General features: G+C 36.2%; 1 protein-coding gene across 3 annotated transcripts in view; it reads left to right on the forward strand.

The window, feature by feature from the left end:
- SEL1L2 (SEL1L2 adaptor subunit of ERAD E3 ligase) overlaps positions 1-22,567 on the forward strand; it is a 109,399-nt gene that overhangs the window by 20,687 nt on the left and 66,145 nt on the right. For 2 of the 3 annotated variants that reach the window (XM_047745559.1, XM_047745560.1), the window contains exons 2-3: positions 1,047-1,102; positions 17,950-18,118. In XM_047745559.1, coding sequence (XP_047601515.1) covers positions 1,047-1,102; positions 17,950-18,118 — 225 coding nt within the window. Of the gene's footprint in view, positions 1-1,046; positions 1,103-15,604; positions 15,660-17,949; positions 18,119-22,567 lie in introns of those variants that run through there. The other variant, XM_047745561.1, reaches the window with a different exon arrangement.

Consider the following 22,567-nt stretch of genomic DNA (forward strand, 5'->3'; position numbering starts at 1 on the left):
AATCATACTAGTCTACATTTCTCAGATATTTATATCATCCAACTATATTAATTTTTAGTATCTCTCTGATACATGAATCCATGTATAGATATATAAAAGATTATATTTCTTTTTCTGTGTTTTAATATTCTTTATTAATGACATTTATTTACATGGGTACATTTTAATTAAGTTGTAGCTCAGAAAGTTTTCTGCTGTTGTAATTAGTCTATTATTTGTAGACTCTTTCATATTAAATGAATTTCAGGATGCTTGATCAAAGTATTTAGATTGGGGCGTCTGGGTGGCTCAGTGGGTTAAAGCCTCTGCCTTCGGCTCAGGTCATGGTCCCAGGGTCCTGGGATTGAGCCCCACATTGGGCTCTCTGCTCAGCAGGAAGCCTGCTTCCCTCTCTCTCTGCCTGCCTCTCTGCCTACTTATGATCTCTGTCTGTCAGATAAATAAATAAAATCTTTTTAAAAAAATAAATAAATAAAATATTTAGATTGTGTCTGGTGTCAAGTTACATTGGAAAAATTATCCATGAAGGAATTATTTTGTACAACATTACTGGTAATTTGAAATTTAAATTATTTTCTACTGTTATTCCTAAGAGTTCTTTTTTTTTTTTTTTAAAGATTTTATTTATTTATTTGACAGAGAGAAATCACAAGTAGGCAGAGAGGCAGACAGAGAGAGAGGAGGAAGCAGGCTCCCTGCTGAGCAGAAAGCCCGATGCGGGGCTCGAACCCAGGACCTGGGATCATGACCTGAGCTGAAGGCAGCGGCTTAACCCACTGAGCCACCCAGGCGCCCCTATTCCTAAGAGTTCTAATAGTTGTCTAGAAATAGTTATCTAGTTATCTAATAGTTATCTAATAGTTCTCTAAATAGTTATCTTATGAGTTCTAATAGTTATTTATTAACTATAAACAATATAGTTACTTTATTTATCTAATAAATAAAAATACTTATTACTTACTAAATAGGTTTTTAGTAAGAAGTGATTTAGTGAAATATTAAAAAGAAAATGCCTTCAATTTTATAAAAATTTTTATGTATTGCAGATATTGAAGCAGAAAAGCATAGTAAAAAGCAAAAGGAAAGAAATGTCACCACACAGGTAAATATTTTGCTAAACCATTATATTTTTCTAGTATAAAATTTAGGCTACAGTTATTATACATAGTGTTGACAATCACCACCAAGAGCAACAATGAAAACTCCCAAAAACAAGGAAAAGGTATCCCAGCTCTCAGCAATGAGCAGTTTCACCAGAGTTCCAAGAGTGCTCAGTTCCACTCTGTGTTTCACCTAGACAGACACATTCTTCTTGTTTTTGAGATAAATATCCTGTTCCAGTAGATAGATGTTTTTCACACATTTTGGTACCTTGATTTATGTCATTATATTCATAATTCATATTCACAATCATATCTTCCAGTTAGGTAATACTTTAGTCTTTGTGAAATCCCTTTGCATCATTTTATTCCTCCCAACATTTTTGTAAAGAATGTCAACTGGTTATTTAAATGGCTAGTTATTATCCCCAATTTACAAATTAGAATAACTAAGCCCATTCAGATTTAAAAGATCTTTGTATTACAAATTTCATTCATTCAACACAACGCTTACCATGTACCAAATACAGTTACTGGAATTTGGAATTTACAAAAGGTTCTGATTTTTTTTTAAGCCTTGTGAAGTCTCTGATATTGCTTAAATTTGATTTCGTGAGCTTATGAAGGGTAAGAAAGTATCTTGTTGTATGCTAAGGCTAGCAGTGTTTCAAATTGTAGAGTTTCTACTGGTCTTTCAGTTCCCTCAGTCATCTGATGGCAGACTTTACTGTGATGACAGAAATGGTGGTATAGGTCCAGGTGGTATATCACCAGCTACCATTTTCCTACAGGAACAACAGTCAGTGCCAGATCCCCATATCTCATCTGTTCATCTTGGTTTTGCCAAAGAAGGAGCAAATGTACTTGGTGTGCTGGCTTATTTCAGTGTTCTTCACCATTCTTCTGAGGGAGGCCACCATAACAGGTCTCATATTTTCCAATAATTTCAGCATTCTTGGTGCATTTAGCTGTGTTGCTGCAAACCAACTCCAAGCCCAGAGAAGCAAGAAAGTATCTTTCAATCTTTTCTAATGCAATGCTTTGCATGCCGTATATACAGTAAGGCCAAGACTTTGGTTATAAAATGGTGGTTTCTTCATCCCCTGGACCCTTACTTTCTTCCTAATCACCTCTCTTAGAGTCATGCTTCTCCAAATATTACCTTTCCCTTCTCTGTGATTGAAATCTAGGTTTCTCCAGAGATCTTCTCCTGAAGCCTTCTCAAGCATTTTCTCCCACAACACAATTATGTTCATCCTAGTTGGGATGGTGGGTATCCTTCCCTTTCCTTATCGCTACATTTTCGTTGGGAGAATAACAGGAAATGAGGACAGAAACGTAGCTTGTGGTCTTTCTCTCCAGTTTTCAGAGATTTTGGTGTCCATGAATTCTAGCTTTTCAGTCCCATTGTGTAGATTTGTTTGCTCTAAAAACTGCACCGTCTGTCTACACCCGTGGTCATAATCTGGACTATGTCTTTTCCAAATTAAAAGTTTAAGCTCCAAGTCTCTGAAGACCATCTGGTACTTTCCAAGTTACTCCATCAATGCTTCAGTCCCACCAGGACCTCAAATCCATGTCCTCCTTTCATTGTTCATCATTCCATTCACATCATTTCCCTTCTTACTTGGCTTAGAGTTGATGGCTACACTATTGGAACACAGTTCCTTTTTCAAAACCTTGGGAACAAATGTGTTTCAGAATCCAGGGGGTCTTTTTGTTTGTTTAATTGTGGTAAAATATACATAAAATAACTATTTTATTTTAAGTGTACAGTTCATTAGTGTCAGTACATCCACGTTGTTGTACAACCAATCTCTGGAACTCTTTCTTCTTGAAAAACTGAAACTCTACACCCACAAAACAATTCTCCACTGCTCCTCTCCTCCCAGGCCCCAGCAACCACCATTATAGTTTCTGTTCTATGATTTGATTACTCTTAGTATCTCATAGAAGTAGAGTCATGCACTATTTGTCTTTTTTTCAGAATTTCCTTCCTTTTGTCAGAATTTCCTCTTTTGTCAGAATTTCCTTCCTTTTTAAGGCTGAATAATTTTCCATTGTATATATATGCCACATTTTGTTTACACATTTAACCATTGATGGACACTGGGTTGCTTACAACTTTTGGCTATTGTGAATAATTCTGAACATGGGTGTACAACTATCTTGATATCCTGCTTTCAATTCTTTTGGGTATAAGTACACAAGAGTCTAATTTCTCCACATTGTTACCAACACTTGTGATTTTCTATGTTGCTGGGTTGGTAGGGTTTTTTTATAGTAACCATCCTAGCGGGTATGAGGTGGTATCTCAAATCAAAATCATTTTGATTTGCACTCCCCTCTTTAGTGATATTGAACATCTTTTCATGTACTTTTTCGTTATTTATATCTTCTTTAGGAAATGTCTCCTAAGTCCTCTGCCCATTTATTTTTATTTTTTTTTTTAGAGATGGAGAGAGAGAGAGAGCATGTGTACATGGGTGCACAGGGTTGAGGAGGGGCAGAGGGAGAGAGAGAATCTTAAGCAGGATCCATGCCCAGCACAGAGCCCCTCACAGGACTCTTTACAACCCTGAGATCATGACCTGAGCCAAAATCAAGAGCCACCCAGGTACCCCTTTAAATAGAATCATTTGGCTTTTATTGTTGAATTGTAAGAGTTCTGCATATATTCTAGATATTGACCCCTTATCAGATATATAAATTGCCAATATTTTCTCCCTTCCATGTGTTGCCTTTTCATGCTCTTGATAGTGCCCTTTGATACACAGAAGCTTTAAATTTTGATGTAGCCCAGTTTATTTTTACTTTTTTGCCAATGCTTTTGGTATCATATCCAGGAAATCATCACCAAATCCAGTATCAAAAAGTGTTTCTCTATGTTCTCTTCTAGGAGTTTTTATAGTTTCAGGTGTTGTATTTAGGTCTTTAACCCATTTTGAGTTAACTTTTATATTTAGTATATTTCATTATTTTGTATGTGGATATCCAATTTTCCCAGCCGAATTTGTTCAAAGACTGTCCTTTCCCCCCATGGAATGGTCTTGGCACTCTTCTTGAAGATCATTTGACCGTGTATGAAGGTTTACTGCCTAGCTCTCTGTTCTATTTCATGTCTGTCTTTATTCTATTACTACACTGTCTTAATTTCTGTAGCTTTATAAAAAAATTTTGGTATTAGGAAATGTGAGACCTACAACATTGTTTTTATCTTTCAAGATTGTTTTGGCTAGTCAGAGGCCCTCAAATTCTGAATGAATTTTGAGGAATTCTTCTATTTCTGAAAAAAGAAAATGCCACTGGGATTTTGATAGGGATTGCATTGAATCTGTAATCACTTTGAGTACTATTAACATTTTATCAATATTGAATCATCCACTTCATGAACACTTGATATCTTTCTTTTTTTTTTTTTTTTAAAGATTTATTTATTTATTTATTTGACAGAGAGTTCACAAGTAGGCAGAGAGAGGAGGAAGCAGGCCTCCCTCTGAGCAGAGATACCGATGCGGGGCTCGATCCCAGGACCCCGAGATCATGACCTGAGCCGAAGGCAGAGGATTTAACCCACTGAGCCACCCAGGCGCCCCCACTTGATATCTTTCTATTTGTTTTTATCTTCTTTAATTTATCTTAGCAAACTTATATAGTTTTCAATGTATGTCTTTTGCCTCCTTGGTAGGTTTATTTCTAAGCACTTAATTTTTTTAAATTTTTTTAAAAAGATTTTATTTATTTGAGAGAGAGACAGAGAAAGTGAAAACACAAGTGGGGTGAGAGACAGAGGGAGAAACAGACTCCCTGCTAAGCAGGGGGCCCAGTCGGCTCAATCCTGGGACTCCAGGATCATGACCTGAGCCAAAGACAGATGTTTAACTGACTAAGCCACCCAGGTACCCCTCTAAGTACTTTATTTTTTTAATGCAGTTTTGAATGGAATTGCTTCCTTAATTTTCTTTTAGGATTATTCATTGCTAGTATATAGAAATGCAACTGACCTTTGTGTGTTGATACTGTATCTTGCAACTTTGCTAAATTTATTACTTCTAATACTTTTGTGTGGAATCTATAGAATTTTCTACATGTAAGATCATGTCATCTATGAGCAGAGATAATTTTACTTCTTCTTTCCAATTTAGATACCTTTTATTTTATTTATTTATTTTTTTATTTTTTTTTTTCCTATTTGCTCTGGCTAGGACTTCCAGTACTGTGTTGAATAGCAGTGGTGGAGTGGCATCTTGCCTTGTTCCTTATATTAGAGGCAAAGCTTCCAGTCTTTCACTGTTAATAATGTGGTTAGCTGTGGGTTTTTTATATATGGTTTTTGTTATGTTGAAGTAGTTTCTATCTATTCCTAGTTTGTGAGTGATTTGATCATGAAAAGGTATTGAATTTTGTCAAATGCTTTTTCTACATTAATTGAGATGATCATGTGGGGGGTTTTCCCTCTCCAGTCTGTTAATGTGGTTATTACTTTGTTCAATTTTTGTATGTTGAAACATCTTTGCATTCCAGGAATAATTCCTACTTGATCGTATTGTATAATCCTTTAATGTACTCTTGAATTCTATTTGCTAGTATTTTGTTAAAGATTTTTTCATCAATATTCATCAGGAATATTGGTCTGTAGTTTTACTGTCCTTATCTTGCTTTGGTATCAGGGTAATACTGACCCCATAGAATGAGTTAGGAAGTATCTTCTCCTCTTCAATTTATTAGAAGAGTTTGAGGCAGAATTTGGGTAGCTTTTTTTAATTTTGGAAATACAAAACTACACACACAGACATACATGTCATATAGGATACCTCCTATAATATACTCACACAGAACTACATATCATATATTATAGAATACCTCCAGCTGAGACTAGGGGAAATACATTGTTTTCAAGCATATTATTTTTTATGCAACAAATGTATGAATATCCACATTAAATGGGATAAATAAAAAACATAAATAACTTCACATCAGATCCAGACAGGTTTTCCTACAAATTGAATCTAGGCACCAAACTATTGAAAAAGCTTTATGTTTTCAGATTTTGTGGATTTGGGAACCTCAGATAAGGGTTTGAGTGTCATGTAAAACCCTGCTTCATATAGACCTTCCATTTAGTTACTCCTCTTGCACTCCATCCAATTAAGTGGTGAAACCTCAACCCTGACTTAATATAGTTTTCTACCGTTCAATCCCTGTACCTATCTAAAATGTGGCTGGAAATAAACACAACCAGTCTCATTTTAATTTCACAAGCCTCAAGTAGGCGTTCAGTGTTTCTCACCAAACCTGAACATATCCCTAGTCAAATTTATTGCCCCCAACTCTAAGGTTTCTATTTCATATTTTCTCCTGTTTTCCTAAAATCCAACATATCTATCCCTCACTCTTAGCTGATAACTTTGCTATTTTTCTTTTACTCATTAAAAAAATAGAGTCTAAAGACTGACTTTACATCATCTCATACACTCTATCAATCTCCCAACATCTATAACCACAAACACTGTCTCAACTCAAGACACATATTGCCTAAATGTGGCTTAGACATCTCTACTGGGATATCTAAAAGGCATTTGACACTGGACATGTTAACTACTGACCTCTTGATTTTCCTCACTCCCAAACCTGTTTTTCCCTCATCTCTCTCATACCACCAAATGGCTCCTTCATCCACCAGATGCTAAAAGTCACTCTCCACTTCTTTCATACCCAACACATCAAATATCGTGGTCTTTAAAATATATCCTGAATCCAGTCACTTAACAACTCTACCATCAGCCACCAATGTCACCCATTGAGACTCCATGGTAGTAGTCAACTCCCTGGTTCTGACTACATTCTTATGCCACTGTAGTCTCTTCACCTCAAAGTATGGGTTCCATTGTACATAGAACAAAGTCAAACTCTTCATCATGTCCTTCAGGACTTCATATAACCTGCTCTTTGCTCTTTATCTGAGCTCTGACCTTCCACATTACTTACTCCATTCCAGCCATCTTGGCCTCTATAATATGTTTAGAATCTCAACTGTATCTCAACCTCAGGGTCTGTTCTTCCTTCTGCCTAGAATGATCTACCAGGTAATCAGGGATCTCACTGCCCCCAGTACACACTTTATTCAGGTATGTACTCCTATGTTTCTCCCTCAAAAAACAACACAAAAAAATTTTTAAACAAAACTTTTCTTAATCATCTTTCTAAAACAGTATACTTCTTCACTTTCCAAATATGTTTTATTATCACATGTCATTATGTCATTATGTATTCATTTAATTGTTCATATTTGACTTCCCTCTGGATATTGAGCTCTGTGAATACAGGCCCTTTACTTTCTGCTCACTTCTATATCTCAGAGCCTTAATTAGTCTCTAAAATACAGTAAGTGCTTGATAAATATTTATAAATGAAAGAATATCACTGCTTAGCAATATTTGTATCAGATACAGAACAGAAACTACTCGTCAGTAACTTTAATGAAATTTATGAGAAAAAAGTGCTGAAATTAATGACAAAAAATAGTTTTCTAGGGTTTCCTTTTGATTTTAATAATCTATATATAACCTGTACCATGAATACCTAATATGGCTATATGTTTAAATATAATTTTCTGGAATGCCTGGGTGGCTCAGTGGGTTAAGCCGCTGCCTTCGGCTCAGGTCATGATCCTAGGGTCCTGGGATCGAGTCCCGCATCCGGCTCCTTGCTCAGCAGGGAGCCTGCTTCTCTCTCTGCCTCTGCCTGCCTGTGTGCTCTCTCTCTCTCTCTTCCTCTCTGACAAATAAATAAATAAATAAAATCTTTAAATATAATTTTCTGCCTCTTGCATGTAAAAATGTAGAATATAAATATTCTAGTATGTATCAGTTCTTAATGTTCTCTCTCTTTTTTAAAAAATTTTAATTACTTTTCGGTGTACTAAAATTCATTGTTTATGCACCACACCCAGTGCTCCATGCAATACGTGCCCTCCACAATAACCACCACCATCTTAATGTTCTCTTAATTTCAGAAAAGTACCCTTATAATGCATTTATCAATTGTCAGAAGGGTCATGCTAGCACTATATTATTAGTATCACTAATGCTATTTTATTTTTCCCCTTTTACTTTCTACCTTACCATTTTTTTACATTTTAAAAATCATCTTTGAATAGCTCTTGACTATTGTCATTTGATGACTGTAGAAGATAGATATGCAAATACACAATAAAATAATTAGCATTGTCTTTTCCCCCCAAAAAAAGAAATGTTTTCACTGATGAATGAATTATTTCTTCTCTCTAAAAGTTAACTATTCCTTTAACTTACAGGTGGCTATTGCCATATTTCTTTTTTTTTTTAATTTAAAAAATAATAAAAATTTTAACTTTTAAAAAAATTTTAAAAATTTAGGCATATTAGGGGTATGCCTGGGTGGCTCACTTGGTTAAGTGTCTGTCTTCAGCTCAGGTCATAAACCCAGGGTCCTGTGATCGAGTGTCACATCAGTCTCCCTCCTCAGTGGAGAGCCTGTTTCTCCCTTTGCCTGCTGCTCCACCTACTTGTGCTCTGTCTCTGACAAATAAATAAATAAAATCTTTTAAAAAATTCTAGGCATAATAGGAAAAAGTATTCTAAGGTTTTTTTATATTCTTAACTGAAATACTTTAGGCAAAATGAAAAACACTAAGACCATCACTAAAAACATCTTTGCTTCAATATAAGCAGCTCATAAATAGCATCTTACAGTAAGGAAGAAAAACTACTAAAACAGTGAGATTTACAACTTCAAAAGTGACAGTCTCTTTTTTCCAAATATATATACATTCATTTAAGACAACCTAGAATGCTTGAATAATCTGATATACCTTAAGTGGCTGATTAAAACCATAATTTAGGGACACCAGGATGGATCAGTCAGTTAAGCATCTGCCTTTGGGTCAGGTCATGATCCATGGTCCTGGACCCAAGTCCCACAAGGGCTCCTTGCTCAGCAGGGAGCCTGCTTATCCCCCTGCCTGCCACTTCCCCTGCTTGTGCTCCCTCTCTCTCTCTCTCTTTCTCTCTGACAAATAAGTAAAAAAAATAAAAAATAAATAAAACCATAATCCAGACAACATCAGTGTGAATCTTTGCTATATGTGTAGATATTTTCACTGTCTGGTGAGTGATATAAATTTTTATTGTATTTTATTTATGTATTTTAATTCCACTTAATTTGGCTGACTACCTTCTTCACTATGACCTAGGGCAAAAGTTCCCAAACTTTAGCATATACCTGAATCACCTGAAGGAGTTGTTAAAACACATAGTACTGAGTTTCACCCTCAAAGTTTCTGCTTCTGTAGACCTTGAGTGGAACTGAGAATTTGCATTTCTAACTGATTCCCACGTGATGTTTGGTGTTGTCATTCCAGGGACCTTCCTCTAAGAACCAATAACCTAGGGAAACCTGAAAAGAAAATTCTTCTTTTTTTCCACTTCCTCTTGCCTTTCTCCATAACTTGGCTTAACTCTGATAATGCCTGGAGCACTAATGTTCATACTCTTTGGAAATATAGTGACCTAAACATAAGATATAGAATCCACATCTATCACTTATTTGTGGAGCATAACAAATAGCATGGAGGACAAGGGGAGATGGAGAGGGGAGTTGAGGGAAATTGGAAGGGGAGGTGAACCATGAGAGACTATGGACTCTGAAAAACGATCTGGGAATTTTGAAGGGGTGGGGGGTGGGAGGTTGGGGCACCAGGTGGTGGGTATTGTGGAGGGCACAGATTGCATGGAGCACTGGGTGTGGTGCAAAAATAATGAATACTGTTATGCTGAAAAAATAAAAAAAATTAAAAAAAAAAAAAAAAAGAATCCACATCTATATATAGTGGAGGAAGTAGAAATTCAATTCCTCCCTCTTGCCAAACCAAAAATAGTGTACTGTATTACTGTCTCTTCCACAACCCTGTAACACCTCATTCATTGACCTAGACAAGGGCCACTAATGAGGAGGTGCTGAGCTGTTCTTTTTTTGCCATTCCTATTGTCCTCACTGATGCTTTCAATAAGCTCTTACTTCCATGTGCTCTTTTTCCAGAGAAATTTTTCAGCAGAATTTAGGGTGTTACACAGTGCCAAGGAGCAGTCACTATTTTGGGGCATGTGAGCCAGGAAAGAAAAAGGGACATAGTTAGTTAAGGAAAGCAAGAAAGCCTTTGTTTAGCCCTAAGGAAAACAAGGCACTGACAGGCAAAGAATCCTTACCCACCAGTCCTTCTTTAACTTCTCACCTATCTCTCATTTGCAAGGAATGATACTCATTTCTCATCCCAAAGCAAACATGGCTCACACTTACTCCTCTAAGACAAAACAAAACAAAACAAAACAAAGCAAAACAAAACAGAAACCAGTTTGGAGTCATTACCATATACAGAGTTGTGTGTCTAGTGGGGTGAGATGGATTCCCTCCTCCAAAATTCACCCTCGCTGACCATTCTTCTTCATCTGTGTAACTGGAATCTCCATCCACTCAACTGGTCTTGTCAAAAGACAAGAAGTTATCTTTGACTTTGTCCTTTCTCTTATTCCTATATCTGATCCATATCCAATCCCCAGCTGCACTATCTCCAAAACATATCCTAAGTTTGCCTAAGTAGTGTACCCCCATTGCTTCTGTGCTTCAAATCTCATCATCCCTCACCTGGTTGACTACAGTAGTCTCTGAACCATTCTTCTTGCTCCCTCCCACTCTTAATCCTGTGCAATTCTGCTCCTCACATGTCAGCCAGAATGTTCTTTCTTTCTTTCTGAAATATAAATTAGAGTATGTCACTTAAAACCCTCTGGTTTCTTCCTCTTATCTCTTTAATAAAATACTTTTTAACCATATCCCTTGTGATGTGACCCCCTACTTCTCTCTCTTTCTCTTCTATAATTCTTCCCTTAACTCATACTCATTCAGCTACGTGGGCCTTATTCCTAGACCATACAAGTTTGTTCCCACTTTAGAACATTGGTACTTACTGTTATCTCTGCCTGAAATGCTCTGCCACCTAACTATGCAGGACTGCTTTCTTGTCATTAAATTCTTGGCTTCAAAGTCACCTCTTCATGAGGCTTTTCCTGGGCATCCAGTCTAAATTAGCTATGCACCAACCCTTCCTCATCCTGTATTTCACTCTTTACAGCTCCTTGTTTTAATCTCTTCATAGCATGTATTGACACCTGATACTAACTTGTTCACTTATTTGTTTACTGGTTATTGCTTTCTCACAGACAAATGGAAGTTCCATAAGATCAGACAGATTCCCCTGTCTAATTTGTGACTCTATCTTCCAATTCCTAGTGAATGCCCAGCATAAATATACTGAATGAATGAATCACTGATTCTTACAACTCTTAAAGAACAGATTGGTTCATTACTTGATTGTTTCATACCTGCTGCCTCCCAGAAATTATTTGAAGAGGCTATTAATGTCCTATTAACACTAGTCGTGTTGTTGCTATTGAAAATTTGGGGGCTAACTTATATTCAGCACCAAAGACATCTCTAGCAACAGTGGGGTCCTAGGATATGCTAAAATTATTGTTTACTGTCCTTAAGTGAAATTAGTCCAGAAAAATATATAGTATAAAAATATTTTCTGCTAATGAAAAGGTGTTTAGGTATTCTGCTTAGAGAATGAATTTTTGGGACTTCATCAAGATCAAAAGCTTCTGTACAGCAAAGGAAACAGTCAACAAAACAAAGAGGCAACCCACGGAATGGGAGAAGATATTTGCAAATGACAGTACAGACAAAAGGTTGATATCCAGGATCTAAAAGAACTCCTCAAACTCAACACACACAAAACAGATAATCATATCAAAAAATGGGCAGAAGATATGAACAGACACTTCTCCAATGAAGACATACAAATGGCTATCAGACACATGAAAAAATGTTCATCATCACTAGCCATCAGGGAAATTCAAATTCAAACCACATTGAAATACCACCTTACACCAGTTAGGATGGCCAAAATTAGCAAGACAGGAAACAACATGTGTTGGAGAGGATGTGGAGAAAGGGGAACCCTCTTACACTGTTGGTGGGAATGCAAGTTGGTGCAGCCACTTTGGAAAACAGTGTGGAGATTCCTCAAGAAATTAAAAATAGAGCTTCCCTATGACCCTGCCATTGCACGACTGGGTATTTACCCCAAAGATACAGATGGAGTGAAAAGAAGGGCCATCTGTACCCCAATGTTCATAGCAGCAATGGCCACGGTCACCAAACTGTGGAAAGAACCAAGGTGCCCTTCAACGGACGAATGGATAAGGAAGATGTGGTCCATATACACTATGGAGTATTATGCCTCCATCAGAAAGGGTGAATACCCAACTTTTGTAGCAACATGGACGGGACTGGAGGAGATTATGCTGAGTGAAATAAGTCAAGCAGAGCGAGTCAGTTATCATATGGTTTCACTTATTTGTGGAACATAACAAATAGCATGGAGGACAAGGGGAGATAGAGAGGAGAAGGGAGTTGAGGGAAATTGGAAGGGGAGGTGAACCATGAGAGACTATGGACTCTGAAAAACAATCTGAGGGTTTTGAAAAGGTGGGTGATGGGAGGTTGGGGGAACCAGGTGGTGGGTATTAGAGAGGGCACGGATTGCATGGAGCACTGGGTGCGGTGCAAAAACAATGAATACTGTTATGCTGAAAAGAAAAAATCAAAAAAAATTTTTAAACAAAGATATTCTGCTTAGGAGATTAAAAAACTATATTTCAAAAATAGTAATAATAGTGTTTACTGATTTCCCAGGCTGAAGACATCTTAGTTCACTGATGAACAGAGCAAATTAAATAGCCAAAATATCTAGGTCCTAGTGGTTTAGAATCTGAAACAGAAAAGCAGTAACATTTATTTACATTGAGTCTGTATATAGTCAATATAATAATAATCATAATACCTAGTATTTATGGAGTATTTGCTATATACAGGGCTTTTCACATGTATTAACTTACATGATCCTCACAATAATCCAATGATGTAGGCAATATTATTACCCCCCATTTTACATTTATATTTACTACTTGTGTTTATTTTAAACTGAGCCACAGAGGAGTTAATTAACTTGCCCACAGTTAGACACAGTTAATTAGTGGTGAACAAAAAATACTAAGAAGGAAATATAAATGAAATTTTAAAAATTTCTAACACATTTATTTTGGAGTATAAGTAATTATGTTGAACAATTTTGAGTAAGTTATCTGTTCATATGTTAACAATCAAAGTTTCTGTGTTTAAAAAGTAAACTTGTGTGTTGTTTTAAGAATAAAACTTATTAATTACCATCCAAACAAAACAATGTGAAAAACCTTAAGTCAAAACAAAAAAAACAAACAAAAACAACAACAACAACAACAACCAAAAAAAAAAAAAAAACCTTAAGTCAAACCTCTAGCCTTGGCAGACAGCTTACTCTTTTAAACAGGAAGCTATTAAAAATGTATTCTGCATCCCAGTACTGTCGTTGTGTGTTTGTTTTTGCTTTCAGGCAAAGTAGCATAGAAATGCATCTAGCCATTAAAGAGCATGATCTAGCCACAAATTAAGATTAAATGTACAGTAAGACAAATTCAAACTTTCTTTTCTCCAAGCCCACAGATGGTTAGTCTCACTCAGGAGAGGATGCTTCTACCTTTCCTGGGCTTTAAGAAAAGGGATTTCCCCCAAATAAAGAAATCCACACATTCATTAGGATCCCCTTTACTCAAGGATTACCCTTCACATTCTACTTGAGATGAGAACTATACAAAAAATTTTATGAAGCATCTGTAATTAATTGAGCAGATAAAATGTGAAATGTATGCTCTGGAATGATCTCAGCAGTAGAGACCATAGAGCAGTGAGCTACTACTAACCAAGAAGGGAAGGCACTGTAAGGTGGGAGGGAAGCGAGATCACTGTTGGAGAGTGGAATGGAGGGCTTTGGGTAGAAGGAATTTGAGGTAGGCCTAGGAATAGGAGTGATATTTGAGATAATAGGAAAGAGGAAGCAATGAAAACTGAATAAGCAAGAATGAGAAAGTAAGAAAGAAGCTCTTCTATTTGGGAAGCAGGGAGTAGAAGAGTTTGGTTGTTGTGGATGTCCATGTAGGTGTGGGAGTCATTAGAAGTAAGGTTACTATGTCATTTTTAAGCTAGACTAAGAAGAACCTTAGATTCTGTCCAAACAATTTTGATTTTATCTTGTTGTCACTGAGAACTGAGGGTTTCTGAGTTGGGCAGTGATATGTTCAAACAGATGCATAAGAAAAACTCATCCAGCCATGAATCTTCAGGAGACAGGGAGTGAAGAGGCAGGAGAGCTAGGTAAGGCATTATTGGAACATCATGTCACTCTGATTGAGAGCTATGGTTAATCTTTAATGGCCCTTAGGAGTTTAAAAACACTTCCAAAGCACATACATTAAACTTAGCATTTAGAAACAGACTTCCATTGGGTTTGCTGCTTAAAAACGAAAATATACATTATAAATCCTTCAACAGAAAATCCTGCCAGTAATACCTCTGAATACATTCAGAAACCAACAACTATCACCTCTTCCCCCTACCATCTTCTTACTTCATGGCCATCAACTCTCACCCAATTCATTTCAGTGACCGCTCTTTTTCCACCCTTTCTCCAACACATAATATTCTCTATACAGCACCCACAGTGATCTTTTTGAAATGTAAGTCAGTCATTATCACTGTTCTACTCAGAACCCTCCAAAAGTCTGCCCTTCACACAGAATGCAGTTCAGAATCCTGACGCCAGCCTCAGAGCTCCCTCTGTCTTATTTACTACTCCCCCGCCCCCATTCTGCAGCAGCTGCACCATCTCACTACCACACTAGTATGCTCATGCCTCAGGGCCTTTGCTTTTACTGTTTCCTCTGCCAGAAGTCTCTTCCCTGTGGTATTTGTAGGACTAACTCTCTCCTTACCCACATAGGGATATATTCAAAAGTTATCAGAGAACTTGTCCCTAACCATCCTATACCAAATAACACCATCTTTTATCAATTCCATCTCTACTCTTAACAACAACAACAACCTGCTTTTAACCATTGGTTAGTTGTCTATTATCTTCCCCACCAGAATATTAGCTTTTGAGTGCAGGGAATTTTTTTTCTTTATGATGGTCTCCCCAGTTCTTAGAACAGGGCCTGAGATAAACACTTAATTATACTTATTATTGAATTATGTAATCTCTGGGTGCCTTCCAGGGTTAGAGAAAGGCTCTCTGTCTGCTGGGCTCCCTAACACACTGGTTGGCACCTGTTCTGCCCACTCCTACTGGGTGGGAAAGGAATCAAAACCTTGAAGCAATGGCCTCTATAGAAGGAGGAGATAGGAGGAATGACACCAGACAATCAGAGGCATTTGCCAAACTTGTACTGCCTCTTCCACAAAGCTGTTGCCTATTTTTGAATTGAAACATTGCGTTTCTTTTAATGGCAATGATATATGTTCACCCAGTTGTACCAAAGAATGCTGGAGGTTCATCAAAGTCCACGTGCTCTTCTTCATGATACCCAGGTATGTTATGTTTCCATTCTCCCTGTGCATTTGGGTGATGCCATGTGATAGTTTCAGCCAATGGAAAATCAGTGCCACCCTTTGCCACTTCCAGGTCTGGCCTATTGAAGAAAAGAAAAAGGAGCAAACCAGATGAAACAAAACAAAACCCCTTTCTGCACATGATCTTCTATGTTCTTTCCCTTTCTGTCTGCTAGATGTAAATGCTCAGGGAAACCTTGAATCCACATGCTGAAACTTGGCATAGGCTCTGCCTGCCTGGGTCTCTGAATGACAGCACAGAGCAGAGCTGCCACTGACTTGAACACCCACCCATTGATTTTGAGCCATTATACACTGGGTCTGTCTATTAACATGCAATATTGGTTACATTCTTACACTTTTTAAAAAATTTACTGCTTGTGTGAAATTCAAATTTAACTGGGCATTTTGTATTTTTAATTGCTTAATCTGGCCACCGTTCAATAAGAAGAATCACATTTAAAGTCCTTCCATACCCACACATCAACTTGTACATGAATGTTTATAGCACCATTATTTATTTTAGCCAAAAGTTGGAAACAGCTCAAATGTCCATCAGCAGGCAAATGTATGAACAAAATGTAGAATATCCATGTAAGGAGTATTATTCAGCCATAAAAAGAGATAAGCTGGGGCGCCTGGGTGGCTCAGTGGGTTAAAGCCTCTGCCTTGGGCTCAGGTCATGATCTCAGGGTCCTGGAATCGAGCCCCGCATTGGGCTCTCTGCTCAGCAGGGAGCCTGCTTCCCTCTCTGCCTCTCTGCCTACTTGTGATCCTGTTGAATAAATAAATAAAATATTTAAAAAAAAAAAGATAAGCTGCTGATAAATGCTACAACATGGGATCAGCCTGGAAAATGTTAAGTGAAAGAAGTCAGTCACAAAAACCCATATAGTATGCTATATACTATATGATTTCATTCATATGAAAATCCAGAATAGGGGACTCCATTGAGACAAAGCACAGATTAGTCGTTGTTGAGGCTGGGGGTAGGGGAATGGGAGAATAGGAAGGCTAATAACTAAAGGATTCATGGTTTCTTCTTAAGGTGATAAAAATGTTCTAAAATTGACTGGTGCTAGTCACACACTTCTGTGAATAGTCTAAACACCATTGAGCTGTACACTTTAAACATGCAATTATACATGTATAATTACAGTATGTGAATTATATCTCAATATAGCTGGTTTGCTGGTTTTTTTTTTAAGATTTTATTTATTTATTTGACAGAGAGAGATCACAGCAGGCAGAGAGGCAGGCAGAGAGAGAGAGGAGGAAGCAGGCTCCCCGCTGAGCAGGGAGCCCAACGCGGGGCTCGATCCCAGGACCCCGGGATCATGACCTGAGCCGAAGGCAGAGGCTTAACCCACTGAGCCACCCAGGCGCCCCGTGGGTTTTTTTATAAGTCCTTTTGTGATTCCATGTCTTTATAGGCTCTAACCTCTGGGCCACTGCTCAGATGCCTTTGCTACTACAGAGGAAAGCATTTTAAGCATTCCAGAAAGTGATCTTGAAAAGAGGAAGTTTAAATTGTGATACTGTATAAAAAGGCAAACAAAAACCTTTACTCTTCTTGGAAGTAGTGGTTGGCAAATAAAGGAATTTTTCTGTCTCCAAATACAATTTTCCCTGAAAAAGTATATATGTAAATCATGAACATGTATCTCCATAAAGCTTTTCAATTTTCTCTCTTAAAATCTTCATTATTTTCTACTACTCAAAGACAATCCTTCCAAATCCCTTTCCTTAGTTAAAATAGATTAATTATATAACTTCTGGAAAATACTTTGGAAAACATTTTTTTAGATTTTTCTCCATACAGTGACAAGATTTTCTATACTATCTATCTACCATTATATATTCTATACTATGTCTATACTACCATTATAAATTTGTTGTAATGTATGAGGAATACCAACATCTTCCTTTTTTTTTTTTAGCTCACACAATTGATATTACCATGACAACTTACCACTAGAAGGGTAAAATTGGTTAAATTCTCCTACCATTTTATTTTATTGATAACATTCAGGTTTTAAGGTGTGGCTCTGAAGTTCAGATGAAAACGCAAGAGGTTTAAAAGGTTTTTATTCGTAAAAGATATGAATTCTTAAAATGAAGTAAATCATCATTTGGATTTAAAATAAGCAGGCATTAGAGTGATTGCATTAAATAGTATTTTTGACATGAACAGATAAAATTTTCATATTCTTGTATCATTTTGAAAAGTTACCCATGAAAAAATGAGCAAAAATCTTTTCTTTTGTAGGTATCAGTGAACGAACTCAAACAATTTTTATCACACATATTGGAACGAAGAAAATTGATTAAAGTGATCTATCAAAGAGAAAATGCTTTAGGAAAAAAGAAGATTCAACGTAAATTAAGAATAAAAAGAATTCAAAATAAAGATATCTCAAAAAGAAATACAAATCATTGTAAGTAGGAGCACCTGGGTGACTCAGTCAGTCTTGAAACCAAGAGTGTTTGACTCTTGGTTTCAGCTTAGGTCATGATCTTGGGGTCCTCGTATCAAGCCTCAGGGCTCAACATGGAGTCTGCGTAAGGATTCTTTGCTTCTCTCTCCAAACTCTCTCTCCCTCTCTCTCTCAAATAAATAAATAAGAAAATCTTTTTTAAAAATTATTTTAGGTAGAATTCCCTCTACCATGTAAATTAAAAACAACTTCATGTAATCTAAAATAAAATTTTAGAGCTACTTTCTGAAAAGTAATAGAATATAGTCATAAATATTCATACACACAAAAGCTTTAAATTTTGTCAGCTTCTTTTAGATTCAGAATTTGTTCTGATGGTAATAAGCAAGGCTGATAATTAGAACTCCTGGATTAAAAAAAAATCTCTAAAATTATGTGGATAAAGCATTTATCAGTTATTCTGCTAATAGAAACACTTAGACTTTAGACAAAACCAAAATTAATATAGTGCCCTCTTTTTTTTTTCTTGTCTAGCAATCTAGAATTCTTCCTAGTAAAACATAGCCAGTTAGTTGATAGATTTCTCTGGATGCAAGAAGGAACTAGAAAATATAAACAATGTTTTCCATAACTACTATGTATAGGAGTTAATCGCCCTCAATTATAAAATTTAGGAATCATTTTCAGTATTTAAGTTGGTATGTATCTTTTATAACATGTTCATATATAATATGTATAACAAGTTCATATATATGAACTTCTACTTTATTAACATCTTATTTAAGAGAGGGAACTTCTATGGCAGAGAAAAGTTAAGGATATCAGTTTTTAATTGCATTATAAAAGTATGTACATATCTTAAATTTATTTTAAATCTGAATCATATACATTGAAACATTCACTTGACCATTTTTTGACATAGAAATACAACTTGCCTGTTAAATTTAGCATTGATCTACTGAAATACTGAATACTGAAATGCTACTAGTAGCTTTTCTAGTATAAACCACACTCAAATGCATCATCTATGATTTCCCAAATCCAGTTTTTAAGGAAACAAGAAACTAAAGACACTTATGGAACATTCTGTGAGCAGAATCCTTCCAGGTATTTTCAGACTTTTTCCTCAGTATTTATAAATGCTTCACCTATAATTAAAGTGGATCATTTTTAATGGCTCTCCTTTATCACATTTTCTCACTATTGTTCAATAACATTACATAGAAACAAATTTTCTTTTTGCACTTATATGTAATCAGTTTACAGGTATTTAATTAAATCCATAGTTATAATAAACAGTAAAACTGACACAGATAAGTTTGGGAACAAACACTCCTGATCTTTGGTAAGCATGCAAGGTTGGGGAACAGAAATGTACACATTTACTAAAGAGAATCCTATAATCTGCTAGCATTCAGTGTGCTGTGGACATCAGTAAATAAGTTAAGATGGATAGAAGAAATGAAAAGGATTTATTGATTTGTCAAGTAAGGTAAGTAGAGATTGTTGAGGAAGCTTCTGCTGTCAAAAAGAGTAAATAAATTAACCACTATATTGTACACCTGAAACTAATATAAAACTGTACGTTAATTATGCTGGAATTTAAAAAATAAAATAAAAAATAAAAGGGAAAGTAATGCCACCCCTCAAAAAAGAACTCTTTCCCTTATGTGGAAGTGGTTATATTATACCTAAGAATAATAAATAATAAGCTATCTCTAATTAAGCATTTTCCATATTGTTTTAAGTGTTTTACCCAATTTTAAGATAGGTTCTATTATCTCTACTTTATAAGATGTGAAACCTACAGCACAGAACAATAATTTGCTTAACATCACAGAAAATATTTAGTAGGAAAACTAGGATTTGAACTTAGATGGTCTGGTGCCAAAATCCTCTAGGTTTTAACCATTATGCCATATGCCTCTCACAAAAGTAAGCTGACAATATCAAGAAATTTTAATCTCATACTTCTCAATATGGCTTTGAGCAAATATTGAACTATGTGATAAAGATGCTGCAATTTCCTGAGCCCCAAATTTACTTGAAGGTTTAAAGGGAAGTAAATAATAGTAAATAGTTGAAAACAGCTAACAGCTATAATGTATGCAATAGATTTCAAAATTCCTATTTTGATATCATACCTAAGACTTCAAAAAAATGCCTTCCTTCTTTCCAGACCTCTAGAGAATATACCTGCATTCATCACAGGTTATCTAAATATCCCAAGGACATTTGAGAAGCCTTGTCTTATAACAGTCATAATATCCATTTCTGAAGATTTACATAAATCAGAAAATTTTTCTTTTCAACAGAAGTACATATAGAAAGGTGATCATGGCTAATAAGGGCAACAGATAGAAATTGAGAACTAAGGGATTCCAGAGGAGAGAGAGGTTAGTTTTGGAGCTGAAAGGACTCTTGTTTCTAGTTGATAATTTTTTATGAGATTCTTACTTTGATATATGTTTTTTTATAATCTTAATATTTTAAGACTATTTTCCTCCATATTTACTCTAAAAGACTGCTTCACTGTTTAGCTGAAGAGTTCTGGATATGACATAAAAATGTTGATATGTATGTTACTTGATGTATCAGGTAGAGTTCTGACAGGAAGCAAATGACACATTTAAATTGAGTCATTTGAGACAAGTTTAATAAAGGGTCTATTTCTGAAAGTGTAGACAGGATGAAAGGAAACTGCAAAGTAATCCCCAGGCTAGTAACACCAATGGCATTAGCACCCTGGGCCTGAAGGGTGACAGGCTATAGTGGCTACTAGAATACTGAGAAAGAAACCAAGAGGTATGTATGTTGGAGGGAGCTCTCTAACAGACCTATGACCTCAGGACAAGGGATTAAGCCAGCGTGCAGCAAACCAGACTGGGGAGCCAGGGAATAAATATCCCTACCTCACCCTCTTCCCTTCATACTTCCTACTGCTGCCTTTCAACCAAACCTAATCAGAAGCTGGAGGGGAAGGGAGCCCATTGGTGCAGTCCACATGGGTTAATGTCCCAGGGCATAGAGAAGGATGGAGTGGATCTAGAAAGCCAGTAAGAAGACATCCAACACACCAGGTTTTCTAGACAAGGGAAGTTAGCATGAACTACAAGTATGAGGACTTTCAGCAGCATACAACAGAAGCATAGGTATTAAAAGTAAAATTACAGAATTGTAGAATTAATTAGGGAAATTTGGAGGTTATCTAGTCTAGTATTTTTCATCAGATATTTATGGCAGCTCCTGGGTAGATGCCTGTGACTAAGCTCACAATATCATACAATGCAGCTTATGACATTATTTAATACATTTATTTCTTACAGAGTTATTAACATTAAACTAGAACCACTTCCTTCAGTGATATTAGGTGTTAGTCTGTATTAAATTATGGCAGAGGAGTTTGGACAGAACAACCCCTCTATGGACTCCTTCACTGGAGTTGTTGCCCTCCCTCCCCAAATAGTAGCTTGTGTAGATTGTTTCTAAGATCCTGTTTGTTGTTTTGGGCACCCACTCACAGTGATGATTCTTAACAAGCTTAGAGCGACTGAAATCTTTTTCTCATCTGAAAGTACTAAGCCAGTGTATTATTCAGGGTTCAACTAGAAAAAAAAGAACCAGTAGAAGATATATATTAAAGGATTTATTACAAGGAATTGGCTGATGTGATTATGGTAGCTGGCTAGGCAAGTCCAAATCCAGAAGGTAGTTAGTCAAGAAGAGCAGGCTGGAACTCTCTGGAAGGAGCTGAACTTTTTCTTCTTCAGGGAAACCCCAGTACAGTTCTTAAAACCTTTTAACTGATTAAATCAGGCAAACCCAGATTTCTCCTTTACTAAAAGTCACCTGCTTGTGGGTATTAATCACATCTACAAAATACCCTCACAGCAACAACTAGATTAGTGTTTGATTTAATAACAGGAGTATAGCCTAGCCAAGTAGACAGATAAAATTGACAATCACAGCCAAGTATCTCCTAATCCGTATGTGTTCATCTAAATTTTTGAATCTAGGTATAAGATTTTACACCAATGTCTATTAATTTCCACTGTGTTCACTTTGGACTATTATTCCAACCTATTGATGACATCAATTAATTCATCAGTTATTCTCTCCTAGTTTTCTGTCACTCAAAATTTTGATAAGTATGCCTTCTAATCTTTTACCCAAGTTTAAATATTTCATGGTTAATTTTTTAGAAGAAAAAAATGAAAATGAGTATCACTTGTGACAAGTAGAATCTATAGATGAATATATATTAAGTATATTAACTATCAAAATATTAAAGTTTGTGTGTGTACCACTTTAAATTATCTCATTTATCCTTTGGGAAACAATAATGAAAGATGATGCAAATTAGCAAGTGCAGCTAATTATCTACCCAGAGAGCAGGCACTCTTACCCCCCAGAGGGTAAGAATACAGCATGTCACCATCTTCCTCTTGT

Source organism: Lutra lutra, chromosome 9, assembly GCF_902655055.1.
Source record: "Lutra lutra chromosome 9, mLutLut1.2, whole genome shotgun sequence".
In the NCBI taxonomy this organism is placed as follows: domain Eukaryota; kingdom Metazoa; phylum Chordata; class Mammalia; order Carnivora; family Mustelidae; genus Lutra; species Lutra lutra.